The 13,425-nt window shown below is 38.4% G+C and overlaps 2 protein-coding genes across 3 annotated transcripts in view; one reads left to right on the top strand and one right to left on the bottom strand.

Moving 5' to 3' along the window:
• LOC136415973 (box C/D snoRNA protein 1) overlaps positions 1–5,723 on the top strand; it is a 25,558-nt gene extending 19,835 nt beyond the window's left edge. Inside the window, exon 5 of the mRNA XM_066400913.1 lies at positions 5,713–5,723. The gene's annotated coding sequence lies outside the window, so the exon portion shown is untranslated. The remainder of the gene's footprint in view (positions 1–5,712) is intronic.
• Positions 2,974–13,425, bottom strand: Ktl (BTB/POZ domain-containing protein Ktl). 2 transcript variants are annotated; one of them, XR_010752669.1, is made up of 5 exons: positions 13,215–13,425; positions 5,967–6,112; positions 3,442–3,695; positions 3,188–3,381; positions 2,974–3,136 (listed from the first exon to the last, which is right to left on the bottom strand). XR_010752669.1 is itself a non-coding variant. In XM_066400924.1 (4 exons), the coding sequence occupies exons 1-4, from the start codon at positions 13,400–13,402 to the stop codon at positions 3,268–3,270; spliced, it is 702 nt and encodes a 233-aa protein (XP_066257021.1). In that variant the 5' UTR covers positions 13,403–13,425; the 3' UTR covers positions 2,974–3,267. The 2 variants fall into 2 exon arrangements, 1 of the variants encoding a protein (XP_066257021.1); XM_066400924.1 differs by having other exon boundaries at positions 2,974–3,381.

The following is a 13,425-nucleotide window of genomic DNA, read 5'->3' as shown; positions in this document are numbered from 1 at the left end:
ATAACATGCAATTTCCTAAAAAGACTATCAATAACGGAAACTTAACTGTAAAGATATCGTGCATGGTGAATGACAATTTAAACATCCTTATGGGTAACACTTTATCGAACCGCACACAGGTACTTTGTATTGACTTAGAAATGAATAAGCGTTCAGGACTTATCGCCTCATTTCCGGCTTCGGACCTCCTGTGTATTAATTAAATGCACTTTTTTATTTAGAGAGTGTCATGAGTCCATTCGATGACTAATAGATTCCAATCAGCACTGAACCAATTTACATTTTAGTAGTCTCGAGGGAACACACGAACGCCTACCCGCGAGTAGGATCAAAGACGCAAAGTGCCACATTACACTATGGACAGAGCTCCGAGGTAAAAATTTGTGTTTTCCTCCTTTAGAGCTTGCAGGGAAAAACTGGGAGAATATTCCTCCGAAAGTAGATAATACGGCCAGCGCTCAAAGCCAAAGCCTAAATTCGTTGGTAGGCCAAAAACCCCTACGGCCTAGCCATTTACCCTTAGCGGTTCAGCTAATTGGGATCAGTGGGGATCTCAATCCCTAAGACAGTTTGTAACATTTCACTCCCGCCTGCTACCATTATTGTTGATTTATTTTTATGTCTAGCTCGAGTTTTTAATGAGAACCTCACAGTTTGAGGTCCTCGCTAAGAACTTCCCTCCGATAGCCGCGACAGGGCCAAGCCCATTGGAAGGCGAGATCGGGGAGTTTGAGGCTGACTGGGACGGAGTGCATGGACAAGATTTCACTGCTGGATGTTGGCGCTGGTGGCTGGGTCACTAATGGAGGGGCCGAAGATAAAATCCAAAACAAAGTCCATTGGGAAGCCACAGCTTATAGTCTCGGCTTACCTGTGAGATAACTCCGTTCTGTGGTGAACATTGCAGCCATCTGCGTTATCGGAGAAAAGTAGGTAATTCATCGCATAAACCGGTAAATCTCACCGGTAACTTCCCTTCAACAAACGGGAGACGGTCAACTCCCCTGGAGAGCGAGCTCAGGTAATGCGAGGCGAATTGACGATGCATCGCATCGAAAGGTTTTTACTGGTTGATGTTATACCAGTGAACAAATCCGTAGTTCCAGGAAGATAATTTCCACACAAAGGATGAACCAGAGTTGAAGCGCTGGTTAGTTTGTCTGCTCCCAGGGAAATTATCTTCGTGTTAAAATATTGGCTCGTATACGTACGTAAGCAAAACATAAGTTCTGAAAATGTGTCGCTTTAAGGACCAATTTACGAATGTGCTGTTAAATTTAACACCAAGCTAGTTTCTATAAGAACCCATTCTGTGTTTCAATGTTTCTGTGGCTTGCAGTTAAACGGGACAATTTTACAACTCATTCTCCCTCCTCTATTCTTGTTGTTTGGCAAATCGACCAGGTTATTGTCTTCTGCAACGACCCAATGAAATACTTAAACATTTATTGCGACTTGATGAAAATTAATGGGCTTAAAATTTGATTAAGCTGTCACCATCCATCATATTATTAACTCAACTGCATTGGCAATTATTTTTGCATTACCTATGTAGTTTACTGATTAATTTAAGTGCTTCTAATTAAGGACCATTTCGGGGGTTTCTGCATGCACTGCAGGGCGTCTGCGATGTGCCGTAACGCTCCCTCGTGGCAACGTAATGAAGCTTGGAAAATTTTTAAAATTATTTTCTTTTGGCCCGTTTCCCCATGGAGAAACTTTTGAAATCTTTCAGGGTTCGTTTTCTCCAACAGCAGTATTCCGTGGAGAGACTTTTCATATGTGAATTGAATTCTCTAGAAATTTCTCGCATTCTAATTGTTCCTTTTTGAGGATGATTTCTGCGGTGGATTTGCGGTTCCTCGAAGCGTGCTTTCATGGAATCATGCGGAAGCGTGCCATCCCACCAGTACCATCAATAAGCATTATCCCGTTCCTTCCTATCAATTCCCCGTTTGCTCGCCGTTTACCCTCTGAAATATTTCAAGGGACATTTGAAGATTTCAAGGGGCATTTGAAGTCCTTCGTGATCGTTCAAGTCTAAGCTCCCAAGTATGCTAAAAAAATTCATTTCCATGCGATTACTCTTCTCCTTGCCATCAACGCTGGATGGCTACTAATGTTTCGAACGGCTCCGTCGAACTCTTAGTAATAAGATGCCTTACTCACACATGGATCGAAACCGTTCTTTCAGCGTAGTTTCCACGGCGGACACTGAGTTTACGACCAGCAAACGTTGTTGTATTATTACGACCCGTCGCTCACGGTAACGGGCCGTAAAGTTGCTTAGCGCCCGTCGCCCTTGACAACGGGCCATAAAGTAGAAAAAGCGCCTGTTAATGGCCTTTAAATAACTCGGTGTTGTATTGTTACATGCAGGAGATTAATAAAAATATATGAAATGTTGTACGTACCACGGGTGGAAAGAAGGATTACGCCCTTGACCGAATAAAGGTCCCCTCGTTCGCCTCGGACCTCAAACTTCGCCCCAGGCGCAGTCTTCCTCTTTCAGCCCTCTGCACGTAAAAAACCGTTCTGAAGAGCCATCTTCCTTCGCTGATCGATTCGCGTGCATAAATGTGTGCACGTCATGTTGCTTTTGTGGCCTTTGGTCACTGTTTATGAAACTCTATAGTATGTCATCATGTGTACAGACGAAGAAACAAACAATATTGTATATAAACGAGCCTGACAGCACTAAATAGCTTTATCCATATTTGGGCTTCCATTACCAAATCAATTGCCATAAAATTCGCAGTAAAATAAACTTGCATCGCTAATTTAAGCGGGATTATTAATGATATTTTTGGTTCAAAGAAATTCCTTTCTGGCTGGTGTTATGTAAATTCTGATCCAAAATTATTGCCAATTTGCTTGATGACTCTTACTGACACTTTGGGTACTTTTAAGCTTGTCCTCGGTGGAACACAGTTTTCCAATTTACCGAGAACATACCAGGCAATAAAACAGCGGTAAAAGGTTATTACATTTTATTCCTTTGGGCATATACAATTTGGCTGAATACCTACTACTTGTATGTCGTACATCTGTGTTATTCGTTGAAGTTAGAGTAGTCGAATCTACATTTAACATCTATGTAAAACGCTATAGCTCTTCAGGGTTTTGTCCAGCGCACCTAAACTGAGAGTCGTTGAAGAGGAAGTATAATACAACATTTAAACCATACAGCCAGTGCCTCAATCCATAGGGAAACGTTTGATTTTCATAAGTATAAATCACCATAAATATAAATATTCGTAAACTATATTATTCTCGTACAAAAACAAATTCATTGTAGTGGTTCCATCTGTTCTCCTCCACGTCGACGCCCGGCTTCAGCTCGGTGGTACCTCCAGCCGTGCCAGAACCACAACTTCCCGTCTGAAGACGCAAAACGTCGCGTAATATCCGTTATAAAAATGTGCATAATCATGTTTTTACCAGCTTAAATCCTTGCTCCACTAACATGTCGAAAGCTTGCTCGAGTTGTGTGTGTTTCAGGAAGAATCTGGATGTGTACCTCTCGGATTGGCCGTGGTCAGGATCTCGGCTCTCGTTCAAAGTTTCTCCGAACACTTCCCTACATAGGGCTACTCGGCCGCTGACCAGAATTTTGGAAAGTTTCCGGAATTTTACGTCGGCGAGGCCGTCTTTTCCGAACTGGAAACTGCCTCTGTAGCCTACAGTGATAACCCCTGTAATCAGAGATAATTGGAGATTAAAAATTGGGCAAGACCACCGAGACGATGAGCCTAGATTGCCCTAAAACTGTTTAAGGCTTAACGACAGAAACAACTTGGAAAAATCAATTCTGGTTCTGAGAACTCTTCATTCCGTTTAAAACAAATTAAAGCACAATCATTGTGCGTATTAAAATTTTAATGTCCAAAGAAAACATAAAAGCAACTGTTACTTATGTAAAAAACATAAAATTCCGACGGATTCTTTCTAAATAATCGGCATGAGAGTCCGTGAGATTCAAGCTGAAACTGGTCAAAACAGGTTCGGCTGCCCGACTGAATGGGGGTTTGATGAGGGACCAATTGTTCCCAGTAGGTACCCCCCAGACAGTATATTTTCGCTCATGGAGTACTTCCTCGGTTCATATCTTCATCAAAAATAGGGCGGCTCTAGTTCTATATAATGAGTATTTCTTTTTCGTGAGCACTCAGTATATTCAAGAACAATATCTCTTTCGGTCAGTGCCGGCCCAGGACTTCCCTGGTGGGCAGTTTTTCTTGGGGGCAGGAGGGCCGTGATTACAAATTTCGTTCAGGGCGTCAGACCCGCTAAGGCCGACCCTGCTTCCAGTAATATGGCGAAATGTTATATCAATTTTGGTGACTCATTTAACTCATAAATTTTTTTAAACGCAATTAACCCTCGCTGCAGGTTTCGAAAAGGTCACGCAAGAACCATCCTTTACCTGTTCCTGAGCTCCTATAAGGAATTTTTCAACAAACATAACATCACATTCATTAATTTCTCTTTTGTATCTGAGAGCCCAGAAATCGCCCACTTTAGAAATATCGTTAAAATACGTCCGGGACGACCACAAAGATCCTTTAACGAACTTTAGATCTGGTTTCATTAACGCAGGTCAATAACCCATTAAAATTTTATAATTGCCTTTGACTAGCCACATTAAGATTAGTGAAAAAAACCAAGAATACGTTGACCTTGTCTCTTCTGCAGAGGCCCCGATGAATAGACTATCTACCTTTAAAAATAATCCATCGACGCCACTGCACTTTAAACATGAGCAAATTAGATTAGATGACTAATTGAGAAATGCTTCCATTAAGATGGATTAATTGCTGTTTGATTATTAATTATAGAGCTATCCCATCATATTGCAATTCAAAGAGCGATGTAATATTTTAGGGCCCTATTATCGAAACCTTTATTGGGATGCTTGATTAAGTGTACTGCACGAGTGGGGAAACATTTAAACAAGATTATAGGATCGAAATGACATTAATTATATGCTGCTAAAACAGAGACTTGGGAAATTATATTGTCATTTTGAGCAAGTAATGATAAAGCCAATTTTCCAAATCAGAGGCCCTATGATGGTGAAATGGGGGGAGGGGGAGGCTTGCTCTGCACCTTGGAGTCACCTTAAAAGTTTAAATTTAACCAAACTTTAATGTAGCAAAGGATACAAAGTCAATCTTAAGTCTGTTTTTTTTTAATCCAACGTAGACCAAAAAAACTGTATTTCGGCTGTTTTTAATATTTCAAAAACTGTTACATAAATATTTTGCTTAGTTTTTTGATGTCATGTGGAGAGGAAATTCCTGCTTAAGATTTACCCCGTATATTTCCTTAAAAAAAATCTGGAAATATCAATTGAAATGGTCAAAAACCAGGGGCGTGCAGAGCGCGCGTGTAGCGTACTAACCACAAGTTAAAAACTACCTTTATGTGTAAACCTCATTTTAAATATTGAGTATCAGATTCCCACCTCAAATCTGACAGGTATTCAACTTTATATTCGCTTAAAAATTCAAAAAATATCTTCTGGATGAGCCAAGGACCAAGAACATACATGGCGTTCGCAGAGCACTGGATACAATCCTAAACTTGTAAAGAGATTGGAACATACTGAATGTCAACACCAATGAAATCTGAGAGGAAATAAATTTCCAATAGGTTTAACAATACAATCCAAAACTCCATTCACCTCAGCAATGCATACTTATTGAGCAGGTGAATTTGGAACGTATCAGAACTTCTGGCTCCGTGGCAATATCAAAAGGATTTTTTCCTCGTGGCATAATCCATATTTTAACTTTATTCGGATACGGATAAAAATCATTATTTCGATTTAAAGAAAAGCGCAGGAGTCAAATTTGAGCCCACCAGTCCCTAAATCGAATTAACCTCGATTTAGATATATACTTAAGGCTTAATAGAAATCATTAAGGTAAAACTAACAGCACATCATTAATCTTCCAACTTACCGGGAGGTTTAATTCTGTTTTCACTAGTAATGGCTTCCACCAACCCTTGTAGCAAAAGCTTCTCCGCCTCATTTTTCAGTCTTTCTTTCTCGCGGAAGCAGTAAGGTAAAATTATGGTTCCATCTCGCAGGAAGTCCAGAATATACCTGAAAAAGAACGTTGAATAAAGAGACGAGAAACAATCATTATTCCTGATGCTCGAGCCTTAAGCATACATCATCTCTCTCGGCTCTTGAAAAAAACTTCCAATGCCAAGGTCTTTGTTGTAGCTCATTATAACAGTTTTTCTTGGATAATAATTAAGGTTTGGATCTCGTATGTTTCATTGTCCTCCAGTGTACGTTTCCTGGCTCAGCTAGCTGGATACATTTCCGAGACAGACAGAGAATATCTGTTTAATGAGGCCCCGCATTAGTTTCGCATTACAGGAATTAGCTACGACGATGCTGTTGGGCTAGCCTAAGTCGGCTTGATAAATGGACTTCCTTATATAGATCGCTGGATATTGAGGCAACAAGGTTATAGCTATAATGGGCTGTTTCTTGGAGTTGTTTCCAGGGAGTGAACAGCCAGATATAATTTTGTCTAACGATTTTGGATGGCCGCTTTTACATTTGTTAAATTAGTTCGCATTATTTTTTATTAGTTCTGATTTCCCCCCCCTCCCCCCCCCCTCCCCCCCTCCCCCCCAAACGATGCCTAGCTGCGGTCCCGGGAGGGAATAAAGGGTTAAGAGGGGAGGTTTAGCGGGTAGGCGTCTCCCTCAGAGACGTATCCCACCTAACCCGGCCGCCAGGTCACCAGGCCACCTATGAAGGTTTTCCTCCTCTACAAAAAGAAAGGTTGCTTAAAGCTCTTCTAAACTTTAGACTTCGGAATAAGATTAGAAAAACGACTGATTCAAAGCTAATTCAAAGTCCAATTGAGATCGCAGCGCAAAAAGTTCGCGAGACATGATCTTCCATATTCTGTTTTCCTTTTACTCCTCCCTTACTATAACTCATGGCTCTAATTGCCCTTTTAATCTTTAAATGTTTAGTGCCGTAAAAATGAAACACTGCCTTTAACTCGTGAATTAAAGCATTAACCGTAGAGAAAGTTGCACATTTAGTTAACGAAAGGAAACGTAAGACAATAAATAAATAAAAATAACTAAAGGCTGAGCACAAAATCGAAAACAAACCAATTTCCTATCAAGAAACAATTTTTTTATTGTTTGCGTACTATTTAACTGAGTTTATATTACATTTTTTCCAAAACTATAGCTCTTTTCTCAAAAACAAATCGATAGGTCATAAATCGCTCTGAGCCATTGAATGTAGTTTTAGAAAACCTTGAAATTAAGGTGCTACAGGAGTCTTGGAGCCATTTAAAATTTTTGAGAGGGTTGCTGTGACGCGAATAAGGGTGAAGTTTGAGGGTTGACTTTTACATAAAAATTCGTCCCATTTGAAAAATGTTTTGATGTATTTTCAGAATTTTCCGAAAAGTCCTTATTTTTCAAGATTAGGGGGGGTGAAGTTGTCGTTGGATAACCGTGAATAATGTTCTACTTTCAGGGTGAATCGTAACGGAATCGGCACAGAGCAGGTGCGTGTAGGGAACCTCATAATATGACGATTTGTTGATTTTTTTTCTACGGTTAATAGCTGAGGAGATGTTGACCTCCAAAGTTGGCTTGTAAATTTCTGAAAAATAGCATATTTCAGTAATGCATCATCGCAACGCAACCAAATTTGGAACATGTTTCATTTTTATCAACATCATTAATTGGTAGAAATGTGAAATCGATAGATGCTCAATAAGGGTTGAATTAGGGGCAAGATAAAGTCTAAAAAAGTTAGGATTTTTTTTATCTGTAAAGCAACTAGCAAACGGGCAATACCATTTAATAACAAATTTAATTCTAAAACTTTTACTATCCTTCAAAGTTTTTGTCGAAAACCTATTTATGCCGCTTTTTAGAAATTTACAAGCCAACTTTGGAGGTCAATATCTCTTCAATTACCAATCGTAAATTTTTTTTACCAAATTGTCATATATTGAGGTCTACACACACCTGCTCTGTGTCGGTTCCGTTACGACCCACCTTGTATAATAGAATTTGTTGAATCAAAGTTAAATAATCATGCATTTAAGGTTAATTAAACTAAAACTAAAAACTAAAAAAATATATATTAATTTGCTTATTATTATCATAAAGGAATTTTTTTCAATTAGGTCAAGAGCATCTCTGCGCGCCTTCGCACACCTGAAGGAAGTTAATACCTGCATAAGCCTCTTCTCTCGCGAGAGCTGACGAGGTTGGAACAACTCCACTTAGTTGCCTCACTTGACAGAGTCATGTTAGCGCAAATTAATGTAAACTACTCTAAACCGAGGCATCTATTAGTCAGTTACGTGATTACTTCCATGGCGTGTCCTGCTGCATTAAACATGTGTCTAAGGAAAAAAAACATAATACGGGGTTGACCTTATCATGCTCATAACTAACTAACATAATGAAGGTACTCCGTAATCAATTTTGCTAATGCGCCATGGGCGATTTTCCTGAAGAAAAAGTTGTTGGCGCGATAAAGAGAATTTATCGCAGATGGATCACTAGAACTAATATTTCATGTTACGTAACTCATATATCGCTATATTATTACGGAAATGCATTGCTCTTTTCCGTGATATCGCCACTCGCTTTATTAGAATGGTAATAAGAGCTAAAAGCTGAGGCCTGAAATTTGAATTTTATCCGTTCTGTTCGGGTATAATATGGCTTTAGAATGGGGATGGTTTAAATGGGGCAAAGGCCCTCTACGAGCGAAAATCTCATACAATTTGCATAGATGGCACGAAAGAAAGCTCAAAAAGCTTTGGAAGTACATGTTTGTATATTTTCTTTACGACATGTTTTATGAGGAAGTACACTTGGAGAATACATGGAAAATTTCAGAATAACTCAAAGAAAAATACGAACTTCATCAGCAGCAGCTATTAGCTGGTTGAATAATTTCCAGTGAAATTATTGATTAAAATGGATAAACATTCAGATTAATCAATTAACCGGGGCTTGTAATGCGCGTAATTTTGACGTACGAAAGGAATTATCAACGTTGATCGATTAATACCATACACATAAATGTACGCCATATTTGAGTTGTTCAATGTTTTGAGGCTATGCGTGTACATGATAATAATAATTTCAATGGCGTGTTGTTTTCCAAAAACCGAATTAAAAACAGTTCTCATGTATCATGAGTGATCATCTTAAGCCAGTGCTAATTAACCATTGTAATGCATGAAGAGAAAGAGAGAGAGAGAGAGAGAGAGAGAGAGAGAGAGAGGGAGAGAGAAAGTGAAAAGAAGGTAAAGAAATAGAGAAGAGACAAAGAAGACGGAGGGGGAAGGAGAATAGAAAGGAAAAGAATAGAGAGAGAAATGGTCAAAATAATCAATGCGGTGATAATTTCGCGAGCAGTTTTCATACCGAAGAAAATTGAAGTAAATGTAGAAATTGAGATTCAATGCATCTGTCCTTAAACCCCCATAAAACACTTTATAACGCAACTATTGATATTTTATAGCTTCTCAAAGCGTGTGATTATCGCGATAATATTTTATTCAATTTTAACATGCCACGACTCTCTTGCAGCTCTTTCTCTTCCCTCGGAGGGGTGGAAATCCCCTTAAATTCACACTCATAATAAGTAATGCCATTTTTTCAAAATATGAAAATACTGAATCTCTACCAACACGATTGACAAAACGCAAAGGACTTATATGTGTGATCCCTTTAGTGCCATGTAAATGTGTAACATGTTAACAATCAAAATGCTGACCAATAAACAAAGAACTTCTTAGTTTCTTCTGATCTCCTGGCGAATTTTCATATAAGTCTCTTCTATAATCTATAATTCTTCAATACCAACGCCATTAAGCTGGATCTAACAATATCTTTTGATGCGGGAATTTAGAGCGACGTGAAAGACAAAAACTTATTAAAGTCATTAAAAACAAAGTTGGAATTTCATGTCGAAAATTAATGAAAAGGTTTGATATTGTCGGAGAATTTTTTTTTCTACAATTTGGAGAACCAGTGCGACATTTCCAGAGCGACGAAAGACTCTAGTATTGACCATGACCCAGTTAGAAAGACTAAAACGCCGTCGTTTTGCCAATAAATTGCTGCAATCAATGACAAGATATATATATCATTCTATCTTATTCCGTGGTGAAGGAGAACAATAGACTTTTTTCCAGGACATAGATAGAAAATACCTCGGACAGCATGACGCGTACACTAGCTAAAGCTCAATTTCAGAGCTAAATATTAGTGATGATAAAGTTGTGAAGTTGAAGAAAAAGCCCTTGACTGAACAATGCTTTATTTAGGAATGCCGGTCTCAATTCGTTTTTATTTGAAATACACATCATGCCAAGAATGTTTTTGCAATTATGCTCGTCAGACGGGTTTTCTGCAGAGAAATTATTTAGAGAGAGATTAAAAATAGTGGATCTAGATGAAATTGTTCCAGGAAGCCCCACAAATTGAAAAATCTTTGTAAAAATTATAATCAAGGGTGTTCTTAACTGTACCAAAAATCACTAAAGCTCACTCTACCTCAATTTGAGCTTTAGTACGCGTAAGCTTTACGAGCTCAAATTGAGGTAGGAATCTAATATCAGTTTAGACCTCGCTAAGTCTGTCGTGCTTCGTGTTATTAGGATGTAACCATCGAATCAACTTTCCGTAAAGATCCTCTATTGAATTTGAATTTAAGAAACACCAATAGATCAACTTCTCATTCTCTTCACCACTTCGCAAACCTTTCTTAAGGTGAATCCTGAGGTCGTCAGGGGTTGGAATTTGTAAGCAACATTATGACAAATGTTGAATAAGGGAAGCTAAATGGTCGCAAAGAATATTATATATTATCTACAGCTTATCTGGGTTGATGAATAAGTTAGGGCGATAACTAGGGCCAAAAAGAGGTGGAATTTAATGGTGTGTGGCGCTGTTACGTTGGCCCTAGTCAGGTGTAGCTCATCGTTAATTTATGTTTTTTTTTAAATGCTCAGTAAAATATTGGAAAAACTATTTTAGGAAGAGCAAAAATCCACTAATAGGCCTCAGTAAAGACAATTGTGAAGATTCGGTCATCAAAAATTTGGCAATTATCTATTCCTTAACCTTGAAGTATGAGCTATTTCAGGCAGCTTTGCACTTTAATTTCATTTATGGATATCTTAAAAACTTATGAAATCTTTGAAAATTTGTTGTCACAACTTGGTTCTACTTCCTAATCCTGAAAGTTCTCCAAAAAGGGCAGAAACAAACGAAGTCATTGGAAAGAAAACGCCTGGTTTATGTAGCGCATAACGCAGAACATAATGCAGGGAAAGTTAAAATAAAGTGAACTTTATATGTTACGTTATGTAGGTATATGCCATCCTCTGGAACGGTAATAAGTATTACCATAAAGCCGACTTTCCATACTATGCATTATGTTCTTCGTTATGCGGTGTAGAAACCCAGTTAAATTCCTTTTAAGGAAGCGTCGAAGATTTGTCTAAATTATAAAAAATTACAGAGAAATGGATTAAAGGTGTCAATATTTCAACGTATTCCAAATTCAATAAATTTTTTTCGCGTAATAGACACGAGTATCAAAGAACTGAGTAGAGTTATAAAGACGAAAAACAAACACATACAGGATATAACATATCATAATGGAAATATTTCAGGCAGCGATGGTACTCTGCAAAATAATAAAAAAATACCAACAGACTCGTGGTCAAAACGCACCATTTTCAATATACAGGGTGGCCAAATTTTACATTTTTTTTCATATTTTGAGTTTTTCTTACATATGCCTTGAGTTAAAATTTTGAAATTTGTTTTGGAAAATCAAAACAAAATTATTAAAATGAATGAAAATCAGCCCTGACATACTAGATTACAGAACGGAATATGTAGATTTCCTTAACTTTCATCCACAGATATTTTTGCAAATTCTGCGAAAACGATGGAAGATACGAAAATACTGCAGGAGGCCAAAAAGCTTAAGAATTGAAGGAGGAATTTAAATTTGGCATAAAAATTCATGCAGGGTGTTCCAAAAAAAGATACAAAGCACAAAACAATACATGACCCAAAAAAACATAACATCCTGTATATGGCTACTGACGATTTCGACATTTTGTTGTAGAAGGTCTTAAAGAAAATCAACGAATTTCAAATATTTAACACGTGAGAAACGCGCAAAATATGAGAAAAATTGTGAACCATGTGCATCGAAAATCGTGCGTTTTGACTGTTAAATATCTCTATGATGACATGTTACATCCTGTATATCAGTATCATATTGATATGATATTAAGATATGTGGTATTGCAGCGAAAGTGTTATACAGAACCAGTAAACCGTGTTTCCAAATTGTAATCAATATTGGCTGGAAAGTTCACGACAAGGAAGCGGAAATGGAAAATACCACCAACCAGCGGCTTATTTCAGAAGTATCCAGAATTGTTCCTGTAGTCGTTTGAGAGGAAAATTCCGATAATTTGAGCATCATCTACTTTTCGGCAAACTTTGCGGCCGTACCAGAGAATTTTTCGAGAAACTCACGGGCAAATAGCTCTGCGTTTAATAGCTCCGATAAACCTCGAAACTCACTTCTTCCAGCATAAAGTACCTAATTTTTCAAAACATCAATAAAACCCGCAAAATGAGGGCCTGTTAGAGAATTATGTGGTAAATGATTAAAATCTTCTGATAAACTGTAACAATGAGCCTTTAGGGGTGATAGATTGGTAAATAGAAATATGTCATAGGATCGCACGATATGTTAATTTCCGCCACCTGCTCGTCTGGAAAACGTATTACGGCGAAAAACCTTTTTAAATTTAAACGAAAATAGCCGCGATGAAAGGATTTCTGAACTTTCTGAAGCATGACTGGCAACACGCATCTATCATTAGTGACTTTAAGTACACATTCCCGAGTCGCTTCCACTAAAAAGAAGCCTTTTTCCCATCCAATTTAAACTGCGAGCCCTGTTTACTTGGCTATTATGTTTTCCCAAAATAACCGACAGGGAAACGAATTAAAACCATTAATCTCCCAAATCATTTCGCTAGCTATAGTGGCTCATCAATCACAATCAACACCAACCCCTGTTGTCCGAAGCAGGAATCGACATGCAGATCAAACAGGTTTTCTATAAGAAGCGCTGACATAGTTTGCACATCACGTACCTGAACAGCACTCCGTCCCTATCCAGGAAGAATCTGCCTTTGGAGTCCCTTTCCAGGGGCTCGGACCCAGTAAAGATGCCATACAATTTCGAGTTGGGGTGACTGGTTAGAGTTTTGAGGGTTGTTGTGTATACAACTCCGCCGACGTTCAGATCGATCACAGAAGGGAAATCGAGGGACTGGGTCATATTTAGCTGACGACGAGACCCGG

Source organism: Euwallacea similis, chromosome 21 (assembly GCF_039881205.1).
Source record: "Euwallacea similis isolate ESF13 chromosome 21, ESF131.1, whole genome shotgun sequence".
Classification (NCBI taxonomy): domain Eukaryota; kingdom Metazoa; phylum Arthropoda; class Insecta; order Coleoptera; family Curculionidae; genus Euwallacea; species Euwallacea similis.
This window is presented reverse-complemented; position numbering and strand designations above follow the sequence as displayed.

Coding starts and splice junctions, on each gene's coding strand:
- Ktl (XM_066400924.1), bottom strand. CDS start 13,402: ATGACCCAGTCCCTCGATTTCCCTTCTGTGATCGATCTGAACGTCGGC. Junction 3,696..5,966: donor AAACAGAATTAAACCTCCCG/GTAAGTTGGAAG, acceptor CTCTGATTACAG/GGGTTATCACTGTAGGCTAC. Junction 3,382..3,441: donor TGGAGCAAGGATTTAAGCTG/GTAAAAACATGA, acceptor TTGCGTCTTCAG/ACGGGAAGTTGTGGTTCTGG.